The 25,802-nt window shown below is 36.2% G+C and overlaps 3 protein-coding genes and 1 long non-coding RNA gene across 11 annotated transcripts in view; 2 read left to right on the top strand and 2 right to left on the bottom strand.

Annotated features, from left to right (window-relative positions):
- The window catches only part of mamo (zinc finger protein 628-like), a 70,022-nt gene extending 51,405 nt beyond the window's left edge, over nt 1-18,617 (top strand). For all 5 annotated transcript variants that reach the window (XM_087409558.1, XM_087409556.1, XM_087409559.1 and 2 more), the window contains one exon: nt 2,599-18,617. In XM_087409558.1, coding sequence (XP_087265684.1) covers nt 2,599-3,672 — 1,074 coding nt within the window. In that variant the 3' untranslated portion in view covers nt 3,673-18,617. The remainder of the gene's footprint in view (nt 1-2,598) is intronic.
- A 610-nt stretch (nt 18,618-19,227) lies between these two features.
- On the bottom strand, nt 19,228-24,408 carry Rassf (Ras association family member). 4 transcript variants are annotated; one of them, XR_846644.2, is made up of 11 exons: nt 23,911-24,408; nt 23,467-23,561; nt 23,242-23,372; nt 22,912-22,987; nt 22,691-22,831; nt 22,448-22,621; nt 21,883-22,383; nt 21,527-21,809; nt 21,223-21,442; nt 20,982-21,164; nt 19,228-20,182 (listed from the first exon to the last, which is right to left on the bottom strand). XR_846644.2 is itself a non-coding variant. In XM_011062505.2 (11 exons), the coding sequence occupies exons 1-11, from the start codon at nt 23,948-23,950 to the stop codon at nt 21,104-21,106; spliced, it is 1,647 nt and encodes a 548-aa protein (XP_011060807.1). In that variant the 5' UTR covers nt 23,951-24,408; the 3' UTR covers nt 19,228-21,103. The 4 variants fall into 4 exon arrangements, 2 of the variants coding, with proteins under 2 accessions (XP_011060807.1, XP_011060806.1); XR_015546177.1 differs by having other exon boundaries at nt 19,228-20,900; XM_011062505.2 differs by having other exon boundaries at nt 19,228-21,164; nt 21,883-22,085; nt 22,161-22,383.
- Nucleotides 21,358-21,888, top strand: LOC147908632 (uncharacterized). Its single transcript, XR_015546179.1, has 2 exons — nt 21,358-21,490; nt 21,627-21,888. It is a non-coding gene; the product is annotated as an uncharacterized LOC147908632 (long non-coding RNA).
- A 136-nt stretch (nt 24,409-24,544) lies between the features above and the next one.
- LOC105149822 (protein PET100 homolog, mitochondrial) lies at nt 24,545-25,787 on the bottom strand. The gene is made up of 2 exons (XM_011062506.2): nt 25,613-25,787; nt 24,545-24,919 (listed from the first exon to the last, which is right to left on the bottom strand). Exon 2 carries the CDS (start codon nt 24,908-24,910, stop codon nt 24,668-24,670), a length of 243 nt encoding a protein of 80 aa, XP_011060808.1. The 5' UTR covers nt 24,911-24,919; nt 25,613-25,787; the 3' UTR covers nt 24,545-24,667.
- Nucleotides 25,788-25,802: the final 15 nt, after the last annotated feature.

Raw genomic sequence — 25,802 nt, forward strand, 5'->3', positions numbered from 1 at the left:
CTTGTCATAGCTCGGAAGAAAATCAAGTTTTGAAAATGTAAAAGCTCTCGATATTTATGCAGGGCATCATTGAGATTTCTTAATCGCATTTGAGAAAGATGTTTTAATTTAATCCAAAAAAAGGTATCTTCAATTTTTTTGTCACAAAGGCGACACAATCAAACATTTAATATAATATCTCAATCACACTTGTTTCGAGATTTTCTTGGTCGCACTCTAGAGATCATTAAATTTTCACGGTAATAACAATCGACAAAATTGTCAATTCATCAAACTTAAGAGGGAAGAAAAGAGACGAAACAGCACCGAAAATAAAATGTAAATTGCATATCAATATAAAATGTATAACATTTTTCGTTAACACTATAACACAAATCCTGATTTCTTTGCAATTTTATCCCTAAACAAGATTATTAACTTTTCACTATGCAATCGTGTCTATTGAAATTTTTTCGAAATTTGAGAAATGCACTAAGAAAAAGAATAGTTGCAAAGAATACTGCGAGCTAAATATTTTTGGTCGCCAATATCATGATATTAATAAAAAATGTTAAATTAATATTTTTACACGTAATTAGTTAAATATTTTGTTTTTTATCGACAAGATACTCTTACAACTGTCGAGTACATGAATATATTTTTAATCTGGTTGTACTGTTTGCTCTTCTCTGCTTTTCGAACACCTTGTACGTGTACGATATCGCGTGATACTCGGAACTCCCGAGTGCGACCTTGCTGATCTTAGATATTATGGGCTGCGATAGGACACGTATGTGAGTTATCGAAGCGCGATCTTCGCTTGCGATGGAATAAAAAAAAACTACCGACCAACCGACCAATGCGTCTCGTTTTTGGATATTCTAGTTTATTTTTACGTGGCCGTTCGCGATAGCACAGCGACGTGATGTCACCTTCGTACGTGATTAGGCAATGAACGAGCGACGATCGAGTCTACATCTCACAATTTTTTTAGCAGTATATTTTTGTCCTCGTTGCCGTACCATTTATTAAATTATTGAGTATGAGCGCAACAAAGAATTCGACACAAAAAAAAAATTAGAATAATTTATAAGATTTACTTTATTTAGAATTTTCTTCGTATTTATATATTTAGCAACAGACAAAATTAATTCTCTTCCTATTACTTTGTGAAAACGAAAAGTTAATTGTCATGAAAACATTTCTTTTTTTTTTTTGAGATAATAAAAAGGTTAATTTTAAAATATTTAATATATAATTAAACTACTTATTTTTTCTTGAGAAGAATCATTTATTTAAGAATTGAAAATCATAAGATATAAAAATTTCAATACCATCATGCGCCCTCATCGCTATTGCGAACGACCGTGTGAGGATATATATTGTAAAAAAAAGGGATATATATTGTAAAAAAAAATAAAATTGCGCTGTGTCCCCGAGCTCATTGTAACCGAGTCACTATGTTCAACTCGTACAAGCGTTCACTTGGACATTAGAGACGTGTAAGATGGACCGGATGGACGCGACCGAGGAGGCGACTGAGCGAATAATCCGAGAGCATTTCCGTCCATCCGATACGTTTCGTTCTGTGCTGCAAGTTTTGGTAGATGGATTGTTGACAGGTCCGATTTCAAATTATCCGAAATTGAATGTCGCGAAATTTTTAATTAAAGCCATGAAATCGTAGAGCCACGTTGCGAATGCGTCCTGAGATTTGTGAGCTCAATTGAGTCTCGGTTTAACGGCGTTTGTATGCAAATACGCGCGAACGCCTGTGTACACGTATGCATTTCAGCTGTATGTCGGTAGGAATCGGACGTTTCGGAGAAAATTGGCAAAATTCGGAATCTCGTAGAAACTCACGAAGGAAAACCAGGAAAACCTACTCCGACAGAAAAAAAAAATCTTACTCTCGTCCGTAAAACTCCACTATCGACAATGCGTTCTGAACGTTCCGATCATAGCGGATAGCCACAACTGATTTGGCTTGGCGTAAAAAAAAAGAGAAGTAAATTAAAAAAAACTGGTTTGTTTCGATTCTTAGACGAACGAATGCATATCATAGTTGTAAATTAACAATTTGTGAAATAAAAGCTGCAAACTGTTTGTGTTAACAATACGTCACGTGCGTACGATGTGTGTGTTCTTGCCTGCCTCTGCTGCGCAACCGCAATCCCCGCCGTGTATCCAATCTCGCGTGAAACCCAGAGCGATATTATGCCGTAGGGATTGTTTATCGCTATCATAAGCCGCATCCGCGTGATACAAAGGGTAAGTGTACAGTTCATAATCTTCCATTCGAGCGTGAAACAATACCCGCCCGAGACATCCGCTGCGACGCGCCATTCGAACGTTCGCGAGACAAATGACAAAGTTCAAAAGGAGTTGAATTTTTTTTCAATAAAATAAAATTCAAATTATATATCATATGGAATTATTGAAATAAGTCTGATTTTGTCTAAAAGTCTAAATTCAGAGTTAATCACAATCTTCGGTATCGAGGAATCGCACAGTTCGCACAATCGAGATGCTCGGGTTCGAAGCTCAAGATTCAAGTTATGCTGTCATATCAACGATATCGCGCAACATCGTACGACGTAATTTCCTCCCCTGTTGCAGGTCTCGCTCGCCCTCGGACTGGACGCGGGTGGATGGGGCGCCCTGGTGGAGCGGACGAGCGCCCACGGAGGCACCGGCAGCACCATCCTCGGGCACGGCGGTTTCACCGGGCTAGCCGGACTAGCGCGTCGCTGTGGCGTCTGCCTGGCGACGTTCCCGTCGCCGTGGCTGCTGGAGCGGCACGCATTGCTGCAACACGCCGGCCAGACCAGCGACGACAAGCCGTTCACCTGCGAGCAGTGCGGCCAGCGCTATCGCTATCGGTCCGCCTACGTCAAACATCGCGAGCAGAACCATCGCGCGCGGCTGCCAGCTGACAAGCTCTTCACCTGCGATGTATGCGGCATGCAGTTCAGGTATCTAAAGTCCTTTAAGAAGCACCGCCTCAACCACGCGCTTGAGCGGTTGCAGCGCGCACCCGAATCTCAGAACAGCGTAGTCGTCGTCTCGGCACCGGCCGAGCGCAGCGATCAGGTCTCGAGCACCGGCGAGCCGTCCCAGGTGGAGACCGGCAGCGATACCACCACGAATCCGGGCGACGCCGAGGAGATGCGTGGTGTATTCTCTGAGAGCGCTCGCGGTGACGAGAGCGTCTCCGAGACCGCGAGCGTTCAAGAGAACCCTGGCGACGCGGTGGAGGTACAGATGACGGAGACCACTGCCACCGGAACCGGCGGGATTGGCGGCGGTGGCGGTGGTACCAGCAGCGAAGCTGGCGATGTGGACGACAACGTTGTTGACGACGATCGGCACGAGCCGAGCGAGGCGATGATCGATCTCGCGCGGAGCGTCACTCGCGAGGCCGATCGTCGCGAGCGACGCTTTGCCTGCCCGTTCTGCGGCAAGTGCGTGAGGTCCAAGGAAAATCTGAAGCTGCACGTGCGCAAGCATACTGGCGAACGGCCGTTCGTCTGTCTGTTTTGCGGTCGCGCCTTCGGAGGCAAGAGCGACCTGACGAGGCACCTGCGCATCCACACCGGCGAGCGTCCGTATCATTGCGAGATGTGCGGCAAATGCTTCGCCCGGGCTGACTATCTCTCCAAGCATCTCACCACGCATATTCACCAGCGCTAACGCGATCGCAACTCGGCTCACTCGCCTCGGCTTCCTCGGAGCCGAAGAGCACCGCAACGACGTGCCTCTTTCTCTCCGACGCGTCCCTCCGCGCGTTGACGTGCCGCGGCCGTTGCAGGGCGACTCGAGAATTGATCTTACTAAATTATACAAGTAAAAAATATGTCACGCACGCGTTACAAATAATACGTTGATATATAATAATGATGAGGAGAACAAGAGTGCGTTCAGGAATTTTGGATATATCATTTTATCCTTGTTATTCACTAAATGTTAAAACAAGGATAAAATAATATCTAGATGCACTCGGTTGAACGCAGTTCTCTCGGTGTGCGCTGATCAGCAAGACATTATATATAGAGCGCGAAGAACGAATAGCTGCATGTATTTACGGATTAATTATTTTCTCTCTGACAACGCTTCGAAAGACAGAAATTCTCGTCGCTCACTTCCGATTCGTGAAGCCGCAAGGAAATAATGACAATAATCCTTGCTTAATGGCACTGTTAAACTAATTTCGACGCACAAATTATAATCCAAATTTTGAAATATTCGATCGTTCGTCATATGCAAGATCATACCTCGAGTTCGCAACAACGCCTGCGTTCCACTCTCAGCTGATCGTTGTCGAATGAAAAATCGTTCTGCTCTCGAGGAGTACGAGCGTCAGATGAAACTGCTGAAGAACTCCTACTGAGATGAAGAAAAAGGAGAGAAAGAAAAAAAAGGACCGCATCTATCCATCGCCGCCGGCCCAACAAGACGCGTCAATTATGGAGAGACAAGAGAAAATGTAGTGAAATGTGATCGCGCGCGATCTCTACTACGGTTCACCAGCACGTTCGACGATGGTTTCTGCGCTACGATAGTGAGACTAACTTGTGATAATGGATATGAAACCAAAAAGAAGAAAATGAGAAAGAATAAAAACCAAAGAATGCAACGACGCGGCGGGCGAAAGCCGACGGTCAAAGGCTTCCTTTTGTTGTCTTCTTCGTCTTCGTGCTCCATCGACAAAGTGATATATTTGTAATGTAATAGCTAACCTCGATATACTTGATGTGTACTCGACATGTAATATAATTCGCGATGACGATGCCGCGTGCGATTACGATAATTTTTCTCTACGCGAGCTCCGTGCAGACGCGAACACGTCGGTGAAGTTTTCCTTTTTTTACGCGGATGGAAATCGATTTCGCTTCTCGCAAAATTGAGGAGTTCAACCGATGATGATTTGGTTCATTTTTCGAGGACACGGGCAAATCAATCTTGAACTTAAGAAAATTAAATCTTGAATTAAGCTCGAAATTAGAAATTATGTAAATTTCTTAAATACTTTCCTAACGCTTCGAGATAAATTTTCCTAAGTTCTTAGGAAAGTGAATCGGTATCCTCGGAACCCTCCTCAATTCAAAGAACCCTTTCGTCATGAACAATGCCCTTTCGACAATTGGTACGTGCATGGTACGTTCAATACGTTCAATACGTTTACAATATACGGAAACTAAGACAAATTATTAAAAGTCCGCAATACTCACACCCAATATCTTTGATTATGCTATCAAAAGCGAGGTGAGGCACGCAAACTTTTCGTGATAAACTTTTTAAAAGTCAGAGTTTCTGGCCCATTCCATTAATCTATTTTTGCTCACGAGAAAAAAAAATGAAACGCAGATAAGTATAAATTTATCACGACGAAAGGGATCAAGAATATCGATGTGATTATTTAATATAAAAGTCGCATAGCACGTGCAATATATATTTTGATGATACTTATTAATCCTCTATGGACGAAATTATATATTTTGTCTGAAAAAGAAAAACTAATCCTATTTGCTCGAAGCTTTGATTAGAAATAAATATATATCTACATTTTACACATCTTATTGTTGTTTTTAAATAGAGAATTTTTGAGATAAACTTGAATATAGAAATGCACTACGACTACAACGCATCTTGCTTTGAGATTCTATATTAATCCATAGAGGATTAAACCGTCGAATAACTGCTTTTACGATTATCATTCGTGTAAAACGACGTGTTCGACGTTGGCACCGATCGGGAGGGTAAACCTCCCGGAAAGCGTTGCCGGTGCCTTTGAATTCCCGAATGAACGAACGAATAATCCTTTCCTTGATGATGCGGATAGCAATAATGTATATCTTTTATTTCTCCCGTCTACGTCAGAGACATCAGCGCGATTTAGGTTCGTCGTCGAGAGCCGCGAAGTAGCGTCTTGTTGCACGGTCTATATTCGGTCCTTCCAAAAATCCTCTCCATTTAGTCGCTCTCTTAGATATTTATATACATGTATATGTGCGCGATATACACACACATATATATATATATATAATTTATATATATATATATATATATGTGTGTATTTACACATATACATATACAATAACGAGATGCTGTCCAGCTATGCGCTGAACCGCAAAACGAGAGTGGCCGGCTCATTCTCTTGGGATCGGTCTCGTAAATAGCTTTAACTTCCGACCACTTCATAAACCAAGTCCGATCGTGCGTTTTCGTCGCGGGAGAAATAGAGAGAGAGAGAGAGAGAGAGAGAGAGAGAGAGAGAGAGAGAGAGAGAGAGAGAGAACGTAAGACAATTCATGCGAGTTTGAAGGATCATTTACGAGATCGGATCCCTTCACTTGGTCAGAAACAACTTACCTAGCCCTTAAGTGATGTATAGTGTACTTGCTGCTCTGTGTACTTTCGCGCGCTCTCGAAAGTACGCGAAACGAAGTTGAATAACGAAGGTGCTATCTAACGAATAGGGTTGATCGCCAGATGCCGGCCGGCCGGTACCTCTACCCAAAAAACGAAAAGCGTAAGCGTGAAGATGAAACGCAAAAGGAGGAGAGAGAAAGAATAAGGAAAATCTCTAGATTGCCAGCTAATGTCTATCGTGCCAAAAAGAAAAGTGTTTAGAAACGAGGGAAGAGAGATGGAGTGAGAATAAAAAAGAGAGTTGGAGAAAATGAGCAAGTAGTAGAGGAGAATCTATTCCGTCGGGCGAAAATTCAATTTCCCTCCAAGACCGGCCCGGTGCTGCGATAGGCCAATTTAGTCCGTAATTACTGTATTATTATACCGTCTCGATAAGAATGTAATTTTACGATTAGATGATACGTCGATATTGTGTCCGTGGTCGGGTGGAGCGACCATCGTGTCAAGATTTTATTAAGAGGAAACATGTCCAACGAATGTCAACGAGAATTCGCGGCGAGGCGCGGGAAGCGTTTCGCTTGCGTTTGCACCCTTTTAATTTCCCACTTCTCGCCGTTTCGCCATATATATATATATATACATATATACATATATACACATATATATATGTATATATACACACACATACATACACTCGTCCGCTCTAATAAGCTGGACATATATACGTGGTCCTCGTGCGTTCAGACTCGAGGAGCGCGGGCTAGAAGATTAAAGAAAACAGTTCCATGACGCCTGACGTCCCAATCGTTAGTCTAACTGCCCAACGTCCGCCCACTGCCGTTCCATTTCCACTTCCACGGTCGCCGTGATAACCGAGGAAAGCTGCAAATCGCTTTATTGTAAATCAGAGGTGAGATTTTTCGGCGGAAAAAAGATCGGAATTTTGGGATTTTTTTGCTATCGAAATTATATTGATATAATTGATTAACCTAATTATATTAATATATAATTAAATTAATATTACATTAATCATAGAATACTATTATGATTAATAATTATCGCACCCTTTTAATTCATCACATAATCATTAATAATTATAATTTAATTATGGTTTTCGAAGGTTAATTGATAATAATTGTTTTGATAGATACATTTGATAGAACGTTTCAAAAGGCATTGCAGTATACGCAACAATATTAAAAGTTTTCTAAGGATTTTTTCTATGACATATTATTTTTATGATAATTTAATTTTCATAATTAGAACAATTTTTTTCTATAAGAATTAATAGAAGTACCAGAGAAATTTAGAGCTACTGATATATTATTTTTTTATTTAATACATTTTAACAATAGGCATATCGTTTGTATATTATTTATTATATACTTATTAGTTCTAGCATTCTAGAATAAAGTTCGATGTTTGCGCGATGTTTCCGCGATGTAGTTTAAATTCTCCGATCTCCAAGTTTAGATTCTTCTATTCAGATTTCGCAATAAAGGAACCTCTGATTCATAGATCTTAGCAATCTCGAGAGTTTTCGACGCTCTCGCGATTTCAGCACGTTTATGTGGAGTTTGTGATTCCGTCGCAAAGGTTCGCACGACCTCTCGCCGATGTGCTAGTTATAGTCGTGACTTGAATTGCGAATTCAGTAGAACACAGTGCCAAACGATTATTCTATACCAAGATAGTACGATAGCAAGGCAAGGAAACGCGACCTGCAACGCGAATGTGCTGGATAAAAGTAATTTCGGGACCGTTTGCCGCTTTCCGAATTCGGTTGTCTCTACGCTCTGGAAGATGGGAACGAATGAAAGTACGCCCACGAATTAAATCGCTGGAAGCACCGCCGGACGTAGTGTTTGCGTCCGAGCGTAATAACGCTAAATAGTGACTATGCGGACAATCTAATCTCTTTTACAGCGGAATGTTACAACGGAACACGTTGTTACTCTTAGTTACCGTATTAATTGTATTTTGTAGACAGTAGTACGACTTCGAGTCAGAGCCACTACCGCTTTGTTGAATTAACTGACGGAGCGGCGCGTGTATTTTCTTTCGGATATAGTCGATATAAAACTGTCGCGATTCTTCCTCTGTCGTTTTCGATAAACGTCGGAATTGGGAATGAAAAACATACATATTCTTTTAAAAACATGATTGTTAAGTACTGGAGTACCTTAAAATAATAATTAATTCATATTTTAATGTGCACCAGATATTTAGTATATATATATATATATATATATATATATATATATATATATATAACAGAAACTAGTCATTTTCTCTCAATTACTTAAAGATCGAGATTTAGTCATAAAATTATGTGATAAAAAAATCGATTAAGTCTACTGTGTGCATACAATTGTACACATACACACACACACACACACACACGCATAAGATGAAAATTATTTTTTTACATTACCTGATTTATTATATATCCTATCTGATTAATATTAACTCCGTCACAAAATCGAAATTTTATTTCAAATGCTACAAATTTTTTATTTTATGCAGCTGTTTTCAGTTATGAACTGCTCCAAAACATTTCTCTAATAATGTCAATTGTGTCATGGAATATCTTGATTATTTGATAAACATATTTAATAAACATATTAAGATATCATTACAAACAATATTATTAAATTAATCATTTCTATTGCCTCGCATATAACAATTATATTGTTAACAACGCATACAAAATTAATGAACGTTAGTTAAAAGTCAACATTTTTGTCGATAACAATATTATGTAATTACATATATATAATATTGTTGTTTTTATACTTTAATTAATTTAAAAATTTAAATAATATCAAGAATTAACATATATTACAAATTAAGCGACATCAATAGCTTTTGATTAGACGAAATTATATTATTCTGCTCTGCTATATTTATTAGTTACAATCATTGGCAAATGTCATTCGCATGTAACAGAGCATCGTAGCTGGTTTTGAGCGATCGGAATTAGAATCGATAGAGAACATGCCGGAGATCGGACAAATCGACGTAGCCGGATACACATATTATATATATATATATATATATATATATATATACACACACATATACACATATATATATATATATATATATATATATATACGTATATATATATATGCGAATATTGGTCTCGCGAGCTCGTTTATAGGCTCTCGCTCGCTCTCGAACTTACATCGAATTCCAGGAATCAATTAATCGCACGGCGTGTGTGCGACTCTTCGCATCGCACGTTAGCTCGCGTGATAGCCAGTCGTCTTTCAATCGAACTCCAGTAAAATGTAGCAGCTACCTACCGAATGCGGCGGGATAATATATTTATCGCCGTGCCGCGCCTCGTGCACGTACGAGACGATCGCGGATAGTTTTTGACTCGCACTACGGCTCGTACTTTCAGGCGATATCAGCACCGCGATATTAGGACGTACAAGCACCTACGGTGCATGTTTCAACACTTCCGGAATAATTCTAGGAACGCCAACCCTTTCCTCAGATCGTCTATTATCGGTGAAAAAGAAGAGCATTATAAACGGAATATTCCAAAAATTAAATATTCTTTTCGTAGATTTCTTTAGATAGATTTCTTTTACTTCAATTGAACTCAATTTACTCTTAATAAAAATTTCGAGGCATCGCAGTTCTACATATATACATTTATTTTCCTTAAAATATTTTTATATAAAAATGTAATTTATACACAATAAATATATATAAAATAAATTAACATTTATTTCTGTTATACATCTTAACAATAGTGGCTTCTAAATTTTAATTTAAAAAATTGGAATATAAAAATTCAGCAATCGATACGCGATATTTTTGAGAATTAATTACATCTAGTGTGCTTTAATGATTGATGTATTTTATATTGTAATAAGGAAGTTTCAAATCTCGACTCGAATTCATATTGCTTCTGTCTTCAATGTATTTTTTTCATTCAATTTTTGATATATTTTCTAAATACGTCAAATAAATTAAATTAACGATTTTGTCATCTTACAATATATGGACTGGCGAGAGCTCTTGTGACTTTCCCGCGACAGTTAATGCAAATCAAGAACTACATCCTGCAGCTGTAACTCGTCAATGGAGCATCCCGTTCTAAAAGAATTTACAAGGATTAAATTTCAAGGATATAATCTCGATAAATTCAATTTTCGATGCTACAGATATGGCAAACTGCATCTTGGGCACCAATTGTTACGAATAAACACAAAGATTGCTTTCGGATCTGTAGCATCGACATTTGTACATACCGAAATTGTATCAATTTCAATAATCTTGATTCCTTTTTTTTTAAAGAAAATTCATTAGAAAATTAATCTTAAGAAAAATAAAATTTCCGAAAATTTATATATCCAAATTTTTTTCAAAAGACGGGCTCCGGACCATCGGATTCTTCGATCGTCGCGGGGTCGAACGATCGGGCGCCCGATATATCGAGCGATATTTTGTATAATTTAACTAACGAGTAATACTTATATTTACGGATATATTTACACTCAGGCACCGCGATCCGTTACAATCCGTCTCTCTTATGGCCTATATGCATGTTAAGAAAGCGCGCGCTGTGCGTCGCGACGTTCGACCCGACGCGACGTTACGTGTCCGTACAAAAAGGGGCCTGCATCGACGTCTATTGTATCTGTTGACCTTTTCTTTAGTTCCCGCGTTTTAACTCGATCATAGATACATTTGATTTAACCCTTCAAAAATGGTGGACTAACTACACGTTTCAGGCGTTATGGAATATATTGGGCATTTTAAATCACGTTTAAAGTTATAGCTATAACACCAAGTAATATATACAAATATATACAAATATGTATATACGCACATATGTATTTGTATATATACAGATTCTAAGATATATATATATAAAAATATAAATATTATAAATATATATATGACGATAATATTATATATATATATATATGAAAATATATTTAATGAATGTTCCTATATTTATATTATAAGTACATAATAAGTGTATTATATTGATATTCGATGGCGATTTCAGGTTTTTACCAAAACTTAAATGTCTGTTTAGATAGTAGTTACTATCGGACACTAATTTAAAATGCTGGAAGAGCGAGAAAAAGTGAAAGCGTGAGAAGGAAAAAGAGAGAAAGAAAGCAAGAGAAAATGATAAAGAGGTTGTGTAATGAGGCGACAAATTTCAGAATCCTCAGAAAGACGAGAGAGATGAAGCGAAGGGAAAAGAGAGAGACACATTAAGAAAGGTATGTTAAACGGGTTTGCATGTGTCGACGGCGAGGCGAGGGTCTTCCTATACTGACTGAACGATCAGATGTGATATATGCATAAGGATTAATTATTTACTCTAATCGTATATATATATATATGTGTAATTAATATTATATTAATATGGTTACGATATACAAACATTATATCTATATATTGTGTATAGGTAGATAGGAACATATACAATGTTTTTAATGGTTTATCTATGTTCCGAGGATATATGCTAAGTGTATTTAGATAGGAAGCTGTAAGAAGGTCTCTCGCCGTTAATGTTTGATCGATAGAGACCTCCGGCTAGCGAGTGATTCAATTCACGTCAGAAAATCCTTCATTGCGTATGTTCGCGTATTAGTAGGAAGAGAGCATCCCTGCCAATCGGAAGGTGTCGATATCCAAGCCGTCTTAACGATAGGAATAATTTACATGTTTTGCAGCGAGAGAACATCTATTTAGATACGCTCATCTGAAGAATAAAGAGACGTCAATAAATAGGAAAAATATTCGATACTTCAATTTAAAAGCGATGCCTTTACCGGTCATATTTATCGCGCTATTTTCCATTTAACAGAATTATTGCTTTGGATTCCTTGTTAACAAATTTAAATTCTTTTAAATATTATCCTTCCCCAGAACAAATTTTACAGTAGACATTATGTAGTCATACTTAATACAGAAAGATGCGAGTGTTTTAACAGATTAAATTTCAGATATATAAATAAGTAATAAAGTTTCTCATTTCTCAGACAATTCTAAGTGCACTTTGCTCAAAGAAAAAAAAAAATATATCTAGGATTTTTATAAGAATCTCTTAATGTCCAGATGCTTCAAGAAATCTAATTTCTCTGAAATGTTTGGAATTCTTGTGTCTTTGCAAGTGAAAAAATTCTAGATAGCATTTCGAAAGGCGCGAAATTAGGCAATGCGGGTTCTTTCTCTCGCGAATCCACGGCTGGCTGGTAGAATGCAGAAAGAAGGGGGGAGGGGGGGAATTTTCGGGAGTGTTTCAATTTTCACGCGTTCCGTGCAATAACAGTTTGCTCAATCCTCGGTGTCCGTCGGTCCGTCCGTACGGAACGACTACTCGTAGGTTATAAAAAGACAAAAAAAAAATGAAAAAAAGAAGAAGAAAACACAAAGAAGAAGACGCGGCAGCGTTTTACATTAACACACGCGTGTAGAGCGCAGTGCGACAAGTAGAAAGTAGTAGCTCGACTCGTTATAGTAGCCAGACATTTTTGAACCTAATTAGCCGAACGGACTTTATCTCCTTTTTCGAAACTTCCTTCGAGTCTCTCTCGGTGTCTTCGGTGTCTATTCTAAAGAGATTTAAAACGAAAAAAAAAATACATAAAAAAATAAAAAGTGCGAAACGAGTTAAGCGTTTTAGAGCCTCGGTCTGTGTAATAGCGAACCTAAGAAAACTCGAAGCCTTTTTTTTATCGGCGTAACTGCATAAGAAAAGGTTGAGATCGGAAAGATAAAAGATATTTCAATGTAACTTGATGTACTTCACGCTTTGCGATTTTCAGCAAAATTAGTCGTCACTATATTAAATCTATCCACCGTTATCGACACACCGTTGTTCTAGCAATAATAGGCGATAAAGCGATTGTTACTTCCTCTTTAAACATATATCGGCCGATTTAATGTCAGCTGATTAGAAATGTAGGCAACCTACTTATTACAAACGATAATGCAGATTTTTATACGTATGTATTAACTTTTTCACATAGCAAGCATATTTTCTTACTCTTTTCTTATTTTATTTTTAACAAGATACTAATGGATATTCAATTTATTTACATTTTTTTAAGTTTACATCAAAATCACGTCACGAAAAAATTTAAATAAAAGGAAAATAATGTGTGCGCAGATTTCCATAAAAATTCAAATTCGGAAATGTATTATCTCATTATTTTACGTCTTCGTCTTCGACTGATATGACAATGTTAAAAGTGTCCGAGTTTCCGTCTGTTCGTCGAGTAACTTTGCTGAAATAAACACGCGCAGTTCGCTCTGATAGATACTCCATAGAAATCGACGATAAAGAAAAGGCTTAATAATTAGGCGATATAATGGAGGATTCCGCGTTTAACTTTAACGAAAGTCGATTTTGCAATCACTTTGCCGTCGCGAGGAGAAACTAATAAGTCGTGGCCGTATTATCATAATTGTTTGTCGTACCTACCGTTAGATAATTAATTGTAATTTAATAACTAGCATAATTAACAACTATTATATAATGCGGCGTCGCGGACACGCGCGACTCACGCGGGAAGCCGAGTCCGCGTCGCCGCGCGTGGATGTTAGAGATATTTTTCAACTTGTACTAAATGTGATAAACTGATGAATTGACAATGAGCAATCTAACTGTAATATATGAATATTATATATTACATATATATACATACACGAATATTCTATATATATAATATTACGCGCGCGCAACACACACAAATATTATATATATATTATATACATAAATGTCTGTCGTACAAGCCGTAATTAGGATTTACTGTAGCTAGTACGTGTTAGCTTATTAAACGAATACATTCGTAAATGGCAGATGGCGGAATGGAACGCGTTTATGCGATCGAGATGAGAGAAGAAGGGAAAAAAAAAGAGAAAAGGAGAGGTAGAGCAAGAAAGGAAAGGGAGTACAGAGGAAGTCAAGAATAATATCGTATGCCGTCTCGAAATCTGTCCACGAATTCTCCATTGACGCTGGGCGCTGTCGTGCAAAAGCGAAGAACGCGTCCGCGACCCTCCGGCTCTTCGGCTAACTAACTAATTAATTAAGAGAACTTGGTGCAACGTGTGAAAACAATGTCTCGCGAACCTTTGGTGCGCGCGCTCTGCAGCTGTAACGGGATTTACAATCATGTCGTGACTTAAACGAGAAAGTGCGCGTAGCGACGACAAAGCAAGGAGCGAGAAGAAAGAATAATGCAAATTATTTTGTAGGAGACCTTGTCACTAAATCCTACGTAGAAATTAATTTTGTCATTAGCCTTCGTATGTTTTGAAAAAAGAAAAAAGAAAAAAAAATAACGTTACGAAGAAATCGTTGCAGCGTTTTATTGTCAGTTCTTTTAATGGCCAACAATTAATAGAATAATCTGTGCAGTCAGAAATAGCTCATTTCACTAAAGATTTATACAGTTCGGTTTTCTATATTTAGATTATAATTAGGATAATCATAAATATGTAAGAAGATACGAGATTCTTTCTTGTATATCTCCTCACAACGCTTTTTACGGCGTAGTACTAAATAAAAGCGGATCATATGCGTTAAGTCGATACCTTTGGTACCGTCTTATGCATCCATTAAAGTCGATCGTGCAATCGCGACGCGTAGATCGCGCAGCCACGTTCTCGAGAAGTGTGCGTTCGATATATATTACGTATATAATATAAACGGCCGTTGGTACAAAAGTGCGAATCTCTCTCCCACCTGAATCCGATCCCCATCGCGAGCGCCGATCCGTGATCGACGATCGATCGACCAAGCTAAACGAGACGACGAATTAATTGTAGTGTTTTATGAGCCATTATAGCGCGGCGCCCCACGTCATTGGTACGCTTTAAATAACGGGGAAATATAAAAGTATTGTGTGAAACAAGCACACCACTCTATTACCGGTATATATTATATACATTGTAATCAATTGTTGTCTACGATATAATGTTATTTTTCTAATTCATATTCAATTGTTATTGTTGAGCGAGAGAAATAGAGAGAAAGAGAGAGAGAGAGAGAGAGAGAGAGAGAGAGAGAGAGAGAGAGAGAACACGAGGATAAATGGGGATGAATGGCAGAGAGAAAAATGAGGGGTGAAACGATAGAACGAAAAGAAAGATGGAGAAGAACGAGGAATAAAAGAGAAGGAGAGAATGCGATATTGAAAGATTGTGGGAAGGGATGAGAGTGAAAAATGCGTACGAATGAAAGATGAAAAAAGCACATCGAATACTTAAGCGCGAATAATGTATTCGACCAGGATAGAATCTCCTGTACTTTCCATTTCCATTTGCTTCCCTTTCGGACACATTTACATACATCATCAACGTACAACGAGTTCTATGTCTTTCCCAAGTGTTTTGGCAGCTCGATTCTTATACGGATAAAATCGTATTGCGAGACACAATTATAAATTAATATTCATTACGATCGATTGAAGCCGAAGAGTCTCAAATGTGCCAAAGAAAATATTTTTCGCAAAATTATGCGGTTGTACAGTTTTACATTGCGATGTAATAAGCGATTCGTTTATACTTATATCTTATATTGTTAGTAATTACATGTGAGACATGTTTAGAGCTAAGGCACTTAATAAATTCACGATTTATCAAGTCCACTCTAACTACTGTCCGCCTTACATCAGCAAGTCTTCATTTTTCCAAAGGAGATCTTTTTGGCTCTCTTTTGCTTTTCTCTGAAAGTGCAACCGTATAGCTATGGCTGTACCAACGAAATCGACTAAAATCCCTCGACTTGGCACTTTGGAACTTTGCGACTTGAATTCTAGGCGGATAATATATAGCGGAGCGTTTTTCGTACGAGACCGCCGAATCGGACTTCCGCCGTCCCAGTTCCACGCTCGCTCTACACAATGTACGCAGTTTGCCACGTACAGAGGGTGGGAATCGCAGCTGGACGGGTCGTAAGTAGTGACGGTGCGCGATTAGCGCGACGAAGCCGCGCCGGTCGCCTGTGATATACATACAAAGTCGCGAGCACATAAGTATTGTATTTTTTGTAAGGCTCATGTACGCCATGCAGATTGTGATAATCGAGTTCGCGACGTCGTCTTGGGGGTGGACGACGGACCGGCGTGCCTGATATAATACCACCGCGCGAAACAGATGCACAATTTCGAGATGTACGATTCGGCGAGCCTACCTTTATTTCCCATCCGAAGCGAAATAAGTGCGAATGAGGCTTGTTAAGGCTTTAACTTGTGCGCGAGGAAAGAAAATGCGTTCTTTAGCTTTCTTAAAGTCCGATACGCCAACTGAGAGAACTTTCCATCCGCTTCTTGTCTCATGCCAAAATTATCGGATACAATAAGAATTTGATCAAGTACTTTAAGTAGCTCACGGGGACGCGTTGTGGATTTTTTTCCTTTTTAACAACAAGTATCGGAGAAGATCATTTTTAATATGCTAAAAATTAGACTGATAGACTTGCACGAAGTGATACTTTTTATACATGGGGAAGCACATAGAGTTATGAGACGATTTTTTATTTTGCCTTGGAAAAGATAATGATCGTACCATGTTAGGAAAAAGACGAACGCTGCCTTCTCATTTGTTTGTTAAAGCTGTCGAGAATCTTGTCAGCAGAATGTTGCTCGCATGTTGTCTCGATTAATTATTGTTATCCAATCGATGCGAATCTTCGCCGAGTCTCGAATATAGTAAATATAGTAAAGCGGAAACGGTATAGAAGAAATGGTAATTAATTTGAACAGATAAAATTAGAAACGTTTATCTATTTCTTTTTTTGACGGCTTGATAGTTGGAAATATAAATTTTAGAAATTCTTGCGGAAAATCACAAATATATATAAATATGTCGTATAAAGACAATCCTTACAGAAATTAATACTGGAAAAAGATTCTCATTTTAAATATTAAAAACACTTCAAGCAAAGACAATATCAAAATAACGTTAAAGTAAATGATTAAAAGATTTTTAATAATAAGCATTTGGTGTTATTTTGACATCATCATGATTTGTGTTTTACATGGGACTGTTGTTCAATACTTTTATGCTCAAAATAAATCATTTTCGATATATTAAATTGGTTTTCTGTAAGGGGAGTCGATTTATAGTAAATTTACTTTATTAGATAAATCATGAATATAAGTAATGAAAAAATTTTTAATTCTTTATATTATAAAACATTTTACCAAAACGCTATGCTGATTTGATGATTCTTGGAAAAAAAAACAAGACAGATAAAAATTACATTGGATCACAGAAGATATTTGACGACGGGGGTTCTAAAGAAATCGTTACCCGCCACGAGATTTCGTGTTCGCCGATCGTTAATCGTGCAATCCACTACTACTATCACGACCTGCATTGTATAAACTGCAAGTTTTATTCTAGCTATAAATGGGAATTTTCTACGATATCGAATGGACTATCACGCCGGATATTCCTAAAGAGGATGTTTAATAAATAACGCGCTCGAAACAGAATCGCGTCAGATTGACAGGCTCGTAGACATTTTGAATTCGATATAAAAATTTTACGAACTCGAAAAAAAAACTGAAACATTCGGTGGAAACCGGACGATCGCAATAACTATCATTGTTGGACGAGCTATCACAAATTCGTAACTTCCGCCGGCTGCGTATATAAAAACTCGAATTTACACTCAATATTCGTAAAAATAGAACGAAAATGTCTGTGGATATATCTTGACTCGGCGAACAATTCGATCGCGGATCAATTAATTCTACGAATCTCACAACGGGACTACGTTATAGTTACGTAATTACGCGTCGCGTTTTTTGTGATACTTTTAATCTGCGGGTGCGAGCGTCTGCGTGTATGTAGTACGTTGTTGTTGAATCCAGTGTCCACCGCGAGATGCTAAAGAATTGTAAGTCATGTAATAAAGCTGTGGCTGTAAGGTAATTATGATAACGTCAATGATAATGAAATGGTGAGATAACGAAATGATGACGACGATGATGATGACGACGATGATGATGATGATGATGATGATAATGGAACGTCTGGCGCGGTGATAATCGTTATTGCTATCTTGTAACGTTTAATGTATATCAGTGTCGTGCAAACAAAAAATAAGAAAAAAAATGAGCGGCTGAAGCTCCTCGGTGTTGTGGGTATGCATACTCGTTCCTAGCAACTCGTATGACAATTACTATTCGATACTACTCATAACGATTGCATTGATCTACTTTACTCTACGTACACTTTAAAGATAAATAAATACATTCTGTCCAATCTCACTTAGGTCTGTGTCGATGTCTGTTCTTCCCTCGTCAATATATATCCCACTATTCCTAACTCTTTAGTGTCACACTACGGAACCACATTTGGGCATGGCATACCCAATCCAATTCGTTTGCTTATAACTTTCATAAAATTAAATATATCCTCTTTGTGGAATGGAATCTAACTCTAAAGAATAAAATACTCTTAAAAATTGAGAATTGTGCCACTCTTTCTTTTTCAACACTGACTTAATTGTCTTCTTTGTCACTCTTTGGAATTAGATTCAACTCCAAAGATTTTAAAGTATGGTAAAGCATGTTTTTCAATCGAAACACCAGGTATTACAGAAAATAGTACCAAACAAATGTATGTATCTTTATTAACAACCAAGTTATAAGCAATAAAAGAAACATTGGAAAAAGAAAGCTGGGTATACGTCACCCAGAATGGCATGTCAAATGGTTAATAGAAAGAATTCATTTCGAGAAAGATGAAGGGTAATTCTAGATGAGAATCACTCATGAATTATTAATCGATATATACTTCAAGAGTTAGAGAGACTAAATCTCTGAGTCTCTTTAAAAAATTTCTTATTTTTCAAATCGAGGAAACAGAACGAAGATATAAAAGAAGCAACCATATCACTTTATTATTCTGTCAACGACATTACACGTCAATCATATTGGATTTGTTACAATATTTCGTGCTCAGATATTTACTTTCAGTTTTATCCTTTTTAGGGCAAAACACACTCAATATGTCATGGTTATTTTGGAGTATTTTTATCTGGCTAATCGGCATAATAGAAAAAATACATACTTATACCTATATATGTATTCGCTCATCTATCAGCAGTAGAAAACGATTAATTGGCGTGAAATGATAAACTTATTCTAACGTCACAATAATGCGATGTGTTCTGTTAATCAATATATGATTATAAGGATTATATCTTTTTACTGCTAGTAAAAGCCACCTACAATCTAGGAGATTATTACAATCCTTTAATATACAATTCTGATAGGTATTCTAAATTATATATATATATATATCTTCATGCGTGTCGCGGCGCATTCGTTAATTTAATATTCTAAACTGGCAGATCGAGAGCATATAGAACGTATTTTGTAATGTACGTAAACGTGGCTCAGTATATGTTGCTTTTGGCCTTTAAATGAAAATGGGATGGATGCAATCGATATCAGTGACTAAGCGTGAAACATGACTAGCTTGAAACGGCGATTCCATAGATTCGCGGCGCGTTACAATATTTGACGATTAATTGTTGCGTGCAGCATTTGTTTTGCGCTCTGTAATTTATTTCATAACAATAGTCTTGGATTGCTATCAGAGTATATCTGACAGCAATTGTGTACGGCTGAATACATAATGCGTATATATCCACTTATATCTGGGCCACGTTGACATGCAAAGGATAGAAGACTTTAAATTCTTAACAGTTATTATCGACATCTATTCGATAAATGATTTCTCGTTCATTAAACAGATCTCCTTTAAAAACCGATAGAAAAATATGTTTTCATTATTTTTTTTATCACTTCATCAAGATGTCGGAATGCTGAAAAATTGTGATAAAACACAATGTTCTATCCATCGTGACAGTAGAATTTTATGTGATTATAAATAACATCCATGCAGAAAAATATCAAATATATCTTTTCTTGATTCTTCATTAATTTAACTAATTTTATAAGCAATAATCATTGCAGCACTAGTAATTTATAGTATTGTTTGAATTCTTAATAAAATATTGTAGGTCTTGCTTACAATGCAAAATAAATTGAAAATATTCCTGAATTTTTTAATAATTTTAATTAATTGTATAACAGAAATATAAGAATAATATATTTCACATATTACGTTTATTATATACATATATATATATATATATATATATATATATATATATATATTTATACACATATACATAAAACGTCGTCTCTGATAAATGCAAAAATTTGATATAAAATCACTAGAGATTCGATCTCCATATTAAAGTATACTATTAATAATAATTCCATATATAACAATTATAGAATAAATGCAACAGAAATTTAAAATAAAGGAGAATATAATAACGAAATATTATGGGTTTTCTACAATAAGTCATTATCTAAACTTTAAATCTTAAGCTATAAGACATTGGCTATAAGAAATCATAATCGATTACTCTCATATTCAACTGTGATTGGTTAATTTCTTATGGTTTAAGAATTAAAATTTAAGTAACAGCTTGTAGAAGCCCATATAGAAAGCCCATTAAGCTACAAATAAAACTGAAATACAGTTGTATATTGTAAATAGTATTTCAGAAATGCTTTATGTCATAGATTGTGTCATGTTACTGCAATACATACCTATTCGGCATGGTACGAGTTATAGATTCTTGCTACATGAACATTTTTCTACAGAGAAATTTTTTAATCGCTTATAAAAATAATTGCGTGAATATCCATGCGACATTCATTCATCATTTTATCTATAAACGAACTTTTAGGTCTTCCATTCTTTGTTTTATTCTTTTTCGCATCTCTTTATATCTGAAATATCGAATTATTATAATATTGAGATTCTTATTGACAAATGTTATGTACTCACTTTTCTTTTAAGACGAGAATCTGACGTTCCTCTTCATAATGGTAACGTTGTAGTATGCCATGGCATTCTGCTACAGATAAATTAAGAAACTGCGCAACATCGGAACTGATTTCAGGCGTGGATAATTTATCGACCAGAAACAGTCGTGCAACGTTCTCATGAGGACCCAAGATTACTCGAACTTCTAAAGGATACTCGTCATCCTTCAGTCTTCTTTGTTCTTGAAAACAATACAGATTGCATATAATGAAGAAAAATATAATCACACGTAAGTCAATTTTCTAGAGAATCGCAGTTTTCTTACCACCATTGTCGCGGACTACAAATAATGCAAAGTTATCGGACTTGGCATCGACTTTATATTTGTCCAACATAAGATTAATAACTTCCTGAGTGTTCACTAGACTCGTTACCCAAACGGACATCTGCGACCCGTGAGGTGGCGTGAAGAAACTGGTCTCTCGGTTATAAAAGTGGCCGTTGATCGAGCAACGACGTCGTAATCGGCTTCGCGATTGACGTCTACCGCCTGGACGTCGTCTGATCGCAGTGGAGCCTTGTTTGCGACGCAAAACGACACCATCTAGCTGCAACCAGAAAATAAATTCATATGTGCACTTAAAATTATGAAGTTGACAGAATAAATTTGTGATATGATACCTCTAATCCGCTGTCTGTAGACATAGTCATATTGTCGTCCTCTCTGAATTGCAAAGAATTCACCGAATCCGTGTCACTATCAGTTCTATGTCTCTGAAGACAATCAGGACCGGACAACGATCGATTCAAACCCTTTTCGATCCAGCTATCGTCGGTACTAATTGACTTATTGCCGGGATTCTTCTCCAAGTTGTCGAAGTATTCTACTCTTCGAAGCGTACCATTTCGATTAGAAGCTCCTAAATTACAGACAGGAGTATCTGTACTAGAAGAACTACCTATGCTGTGCGTTGGCGTGCTATTTAAGCTACTATCGTTATCTCGACTAGTAATGTGGTGATTGGGGCTGCTCGTTTCCGAATTTTCGCGGGAATCCGATCGATCGAGACTCGACTGAGACGAGAGCGGTGGCGTATCCACACTAGATTGCGAACTTATTGATGGAAGATTCTCAGGCATCGTCTGATATAATTTATTACCATCCTCAACCTTTCGTTCCACCTGCAATCATACTTCTCTGGTTTACTCTGTTTAATCAATTAAATATAAATATTAAAAATAAAACCTGTAAGAGTTCATCTAATTCGTCCCATTCCATATTCTTGACATCTAATTTCATAGGCAAAGTGAGACTCTTCAAATGATCGGGCGATGTTGGAACAGACTTTGCATTATTCTCCACAGTGCTGTCTAATGTGCTCTTAGATAGCTCATCTGCCTTATCTTCGTCTTCAACATCCTATTATAATTAAAAGCAATGAATAGAATGTTATTATCAAACCTTAACGCAAATAAAAATGACAAAGACCTCAGAAACACTGTGCCTGCACGAGTTTCTATTTCGTGCAGTAACTACTGTGCGCTGATCGTCATCTTCCTTCAGATGAATTACACCACGGACTCCCCAATAAATTCTCAATGCACCCTCTAGTATCAATCTTCCATTAACCTGTTTTAAATTGCTATTTGTTTACAAAGATATTTTTTACAATAAGAACTATGTACAAATATTTCAAAAAGCCTTTATACCTCACGACTTCGAATTCCTCCACTTTTGCCTTCGTAATACTGATTAAAAACTTTCAATTTGGATTCTAAATGCGATCTAAAAAGATATTTATTTTTAAGAAATTATTTAAATAATGAATTATCTAAATAATAAAATGTTTATCTTCTTCAGTGAAACATTCAACTATAACGATTTTAAATTTATTTTAAATAGAACTTCTTGGATTTTTTAAATTTAAGTTTATAATACTAAAGCAATGAACACAAAATAACAAAATTATATACTATCTTAAAATAAATAATAAAAAATTTATTTTAAATTATTTATATGGAATTTTTATGTGTATTTACCTTGGTAAAGATGGTCGACTTTCCTTTTTTCCAAAACTAGTATGTGATTCCACCCTTGTGCCATGGCCGAATAATTGAGGTCCAAATAATGCTCCATAGCAAGGAACATGACAATAAGGCACGCCTTTGTGCTAATTTTAGTACAATAACAAAATATATTATAATTATCACATAATCTATATCAATTTATAACTAAAAGAATAATAAATGCTTTATTTACATTACCTCTGCATGTTGTCCAGGATTCAAACGCTTTCCACATTCCTCACATCGCAAACATTCTGGATGCCAATCATATCCCAGAGACTGTTTACGTTCAGCTAAAAAGTTGATATATTTGTTTGAATTATGTATCTAAACAATTTACTATAAATTTTCTCTGTGAGTTACAATATTAATGACAGTACAGATCTCTTATTGTTATTTTACAATATTGTACAAATATATATTGATTTTCAATATTATGAATAATCAAAGTAATGCAATAACAATAGACAATTTCGATTCTTCATTTTATTCACAATATAAAGCACAGCAGAGTGTTCTGCACTGATACCCATGACGTTTAGTAACGAGGTAAATCGATCGCTCTGCTCCAAATCGTGAGTAGCATGATACTTGTCAGAGCGAGTACATCGCCTCAACAAATCGCAAATCGCGAAAACTTACCGAAGTAAACAGGTTTGCCGCATTTGTGGCACTTCCACATGATGACAGACGCACGGCACCCTGGAGGGACGGCAATGGGTGTGTTTTTGTCGGAGTCTCAAATGTTTAAACCATTTTGTTTACATTAGCGGAACATTTCGCTTATTGGAAATGACATGCGGGTTAATTACACAGATGTTACTAGCATAGTGATTCTCTGGACTCTCGTTCTAGAGGAGGTATCGTATCGTCGTTTTCTCTGCTCCGTATATGACAAACGCCACCTAGACTAACTTATATCTCTCGTAACATATACCATAAAATTGTTGGCAATAAAATACACATTCATTAAAAAGATATTCAAAAACATGTAAGTCTCAAAAACGAAAAAAAAAAACATAAAAACAATTTTTTTATAACATAAAAAAATTATATTGTACTCTCAATTACATTTATATTCTTAAATAATAAAAAATATCTTATATAATAAACATCTTAATAAAAAGTATGTTACAATAAAAATATTTTACAAAGAAATACATTTTATAAAATATGATGCTTAAAAAAATAAAAAAAATAAGCTAATTTTTCTATAATTTCAAAGCTTATATAAGTTTTTTTTCTATAATAATATAGAAAAATATGAGAATTAAAGCAGTCTTCAACAATATTTTTATTTTTACCAACTGCTAATTATCCAAAGGTATTTTAATATTTTGTACAAAAAAATAAATTTTACTACTACTATCACAATTGAAAACATTACAATATATTTTCTTCACTGTTTGTTTTTACTCTGTCTCTCCATAGAGTCCAAATGTTTCTTTTGAATTTTAGCATTGAAGTCGTGAATAAAGTCATCCATCTCCTTATGCACCTGTTTACTCTGAATTGGGAAATATTCCTTTTTTGCTTGTATCACCCACTTATCAAAGTAGGCTGGCTGATTGACATAGTGAAATATTCCAACAGGAAACGATAAATAGAGAAACATCTTGGCTACCTCTAATACCCAACCCATTTCAAGTACCTAAGAAATATAAAACATTTGTAATTACAACCATCTGTCTTTGGCTCTCAAGGATCATTTATACTGACCATATTCTGTTAATTTATGCTATAATTTGTAAGAATTGTTAAAACATAAGTTAACAGATTATAATCAGCATAAATAATTCTGTATTTATAATTTAATAATCAAATCTGTTATTTTCTATTATAATTGTATTTTATATTCAATATGTAGAACGAGTTTTTTAATTTATCGATTGATCAATCATATTATGTGCAAATGCAGTTTTTACATAACAAAATTATATTTACTTACAATGCAATTGATCAATCGATGAATAAAAAAAGTCGCCCATATTATAGATATATGTAATTCTTTACTTCTATCTAATTCAATCACAATACTCTTTATACAAATTTTTATTCATTGTGCAAAGAAGAAAAAAATTACATTAGGATATTTCTACTTAGGTTAAATATTCTGTTGATATATACATTGTTGACAACTTCTTTATTTTATTATCGATCTCATTATTAAAAAAAAAAATCATATCGTATCTCAATTGTAAAAGCAGAAATCCTTTATTTATATTTGATAAACAAAAACACGATCAAATATTCCAATAATAGATGTTTAAGAGCAATTAGACAGACGACAGCATGACTTGGAAGTACAATCGTAGACGAAAAAATTACAGGAATTATAATGTACCTTAAGTAAACGTTAGAAAAAATAATTATGTAGGAAAGATAACAAAAATCACTTGGCAGAAATATTTTAAGTTATTCTTCGATAACATTTCAATCTACAATCTGCATCATGTATGTAGACTTCTTGTCACAAACTGTGCAAATAACAAAAGTGCGTCATGTAGAATCAGAAAGGTGAAGCATTATATGAT

The sequence above is a fragment of the Acromyrmex echinatior genome, chromosome 9 (assembly GCF_024713525.1).
Source record: "Acromyrmex echinatior isolate Ae372 chromosome 9, ASM2471352v2, whole genome shotgun sequence".
Lineage (NCBI taxonomy): Eukaryota > Metazoa > Arthropoda > Insecta > Hymenoptera > Formicidae > Acromyrmex > Acromyrmex echinatior.

Bases quoted from the DNA above. Each gene is read 5' to 3' on its own strand.
- Rassf (XM_011062504.2), bottom strand. From the start codon at position 23,950: ATGTGGAAGTGCCACAAATGCGGCAAACCTGTTTACTTCG. The intron at 23,373-23,466 runs GTAATGTAAATA...TACTAAAATTAG, and splicing joins ATCCTGGACAACATGCAGAG to CACAAAGGCGTGCCTTATTG. The intron at 22,384-22,447 runs GTTTTATTTTTA...GTATGATTGCAG, and splicing joins AATTAGATGAACTCTTACAG to GTGGAACGAAAGGTTGAGGA.
- LOC105149822 (XM_011062506.2), bottom strand. From the start codon at position 24,910: ATGGGTTGGGTATTAGAGGTAGCCAAGATGTTTCTCTATTTATCGTTT.